This window comes from Echinococcus granulosus (assembly GCF_000524195.1).
Source record: "Echinococcus granulosus chromosome Unknown EG_S00081, whole genome shotgun sequence".
Lineage (NCBI taxonomy): Eukaryota > Metazoa > Platyhelminthes > Cestoda > Cyclophyllidea > Taeniidae > Echinococcus > Echinococcus granulosus.
In genome coordinates, this window is record NW_020170461.1 from 20,255 (window position 1) to 22,695 (window position 2,441).

Here is a 2,441-nt window from a genome sequence, read left to right on the forward strand (position 1 = left end):
GTAGTCCTTCTTTTTCTTCCCGCGTTTTTTTTTCTTACCCCTTTTTTCATTTAAAGTTCTTTTTTAATTTTTTGCCCTCCTTTTTATTAATATTTTTCGCCTTTTTACTTGCTCTTGACTCAGAATAAACTTTCGTATATTTTTTTTGTATTTTCTTTTATTTTATTTCTACTTATATCTTACCATTTCCCTTATGTCTCTCTTTTGCCTGTACATAATGCAATCTCCAACTTTTGCCAACGCCCAGCAGTAATTTCTTGTACAATTTATGTCACGTCTAAAACAATAACAACAAATTTTGATTAATTCATTTAAGTAGCAATAAGTATCGCACTTTAGCTCTTTCTTCATTTCTGTTACACAGCAAATGGCATTCCCTTGATAGCAATGCAATCAAATTGAGTGCATCTACCCTACCATCATGACCTTTTACTGTGATCTAAAGGAAAACAACTTTATCATTTTGCCGTTTATCTTCAATTGGCTCTAAATTAGCGCTTATTTACTGGCAATTATAATAATAAAAACAATTTTGGCATGATTTTCAAAGTCAGAAACTTACATAATTTTTTCGCATTCGTTGGGAAAACGACGTTCATCTTGACACCTTTAACGAAATGTTAAAATGTAACAAAATTCATTTCTTAATTTATATTGTAATACACATGAATTAAGTTGGGATTGTGCCAATTTCGGATTCAGTTTAATTTAGCAGAGACTCTTTATTTTCGGTTGTTGGCTATCCAAGACGATTTGTGCTTGAATTGTCATTGTGACATTTTCTAAACATACTGCCTTTAACATAACACAACAAAATAACAGTAATGCGTTGAATGTTTGCTTAACTCTCAGTTTTGTTTACGAGCCTCCAGGTGGGCCCTAATGTTGTACCTCCGCCAAAAGGTCTGTCTTTTGGGCCTAGCCAGTGGCCTCAACCCTTTCCCTATGTTGACGATACATATTATCCCCAAGATTTATGTCTTTTTTCATCTTCAGGGAAGTCTTGGAGTGCTACTATGGCATTAATCAATTGCATATCACCATGTTCCTACATATTCATATGCTCATTTTTCATCCTAGGTCGATCCGAACATCTCATTTTGTACACAAAGAATATTATAATGGATGGAAGCAAATTATGCGGTTTGTTGTAAGTTACTAGAAATAGTGCATTGTACTTACTTATACGTATGCAAATATGTAATAATATGTATGTACTTACGTTGCTTTGCCCACCAACAGAAGTAAAACCACAAGCAGGGGGACTGGGGTCCACCTCATGTTCATGCCGATTTGTGAATGTAGCGTAATGGAGGCGAGGCTTCTTATATTCATACAGCAGGAAGTATATTTTCCAATACTATAACTCAAATGCTTGTACGCTGACAAGTGGTGTGATTGGCTAGTGTCAAATGTGTCGTAGGTGGGTGGTTTTCAAGTACCACTTTTGCTTAACCAACTGGATGCTTTCCATTGCCATGAAAGGCCTGTATTGAATATAGGGATACAAATTAGCTCACTTAAAAAATAGCATATAGATTTCAAGAGCAGCCAAATCTAGGTAGGACAAAAAAAGATTGTCAGAAAGATCCAGAGCAGACATGGGAGATAATTTGAACGTACCTTTGATGCTGTGTTAGTGTGGAGATTTTTAAAGAAGTAGGGCTTTGCGTTATTATTTCTGTTATTTTCCAGTTTCATATACTCATTTCTTCGTTTTGTCAAAAATAATAAATTTTTAGCGTCCTGGCTTATTACGCACCTCAGGATTAGAGAATGGCTTAAAAGGAAGGCAGTTGAACAACTTTAACTCTTCAAGCCGACTACAAATCTGAACTAGCCTTTGTTTCAGTAGCATCACGGACGTATCTGTCATCTGTCTCTTCGCAAGACCAGTGTACCCTACAATACCTTTGAGATCCATAACCAAAAGCGGCCTTAAATTAGATCTGCCTGTTGTCCGGTTCTTTTTTAGCCTATAATTAACTGTAGTTTCTGCATCCACCATTACACGTTCGGATGGCCTGGAAATATACGTCTTCACTTCCACGGTAACGTACAAGAATTTTTCTGTTGCTACCTTCACTTTCTGAAGATCCTTATTTCCTTCAGGCTAAGGCTTCATTAATAGAGAAGGTAGTCTGGACAAAGTGAGAGAAATTTAGCGTCTCACTTTTATTACATCAAACTAAAGAACACCTTTCTACTCATGCATTTATCCACGATAATGGAAACCTTTTACTTCCAAACTCTACATTAGGCTGTTTCACCAAGAATGCGATTATTGAAGATCACTTGTTTTTACAGTTGTAGTCATAAGCTGTCTACACACTTGAAGAAGTAGTGCAAGCGTCATACCAATGAGATTCGCTTTAGAATGCAGTATCGTGAGATTGTCAAAAGGTGAGTTACGTCGGAGCCCAAACATCTCTCATGGTATT

General features: G+C 36.3%; 1 protein-coding gene across 1 annotated transcript in view; it reads left to right on the forward strand. All coding sequences in view use genetic code 11, as the record gives it.

Annotated features, from left to right (window-relative positions):
- The window catches only part of EGR_07560 (hypothetical protein), a gene marked incomplete at both ends in the record, with an annotated part of 8,640 nt that overhangs the window by 4,191 nt on the left and 2,008 nt on the right, over nt 1-2,441 (forward strand). The window contains 2 exons of the mRNA XM_024496809.1: nt 997-1,150; nt 1,696-1,743. Of these exons, the coding sequence (XP_024348745.1) occupies nt 997-1,150; nt 1,696-1,743 (202 nt within the window). The remainder of the gene's footprint in view (nt 1-996; nt 1,151-1,695; nt 1,744-2,441) is intronic.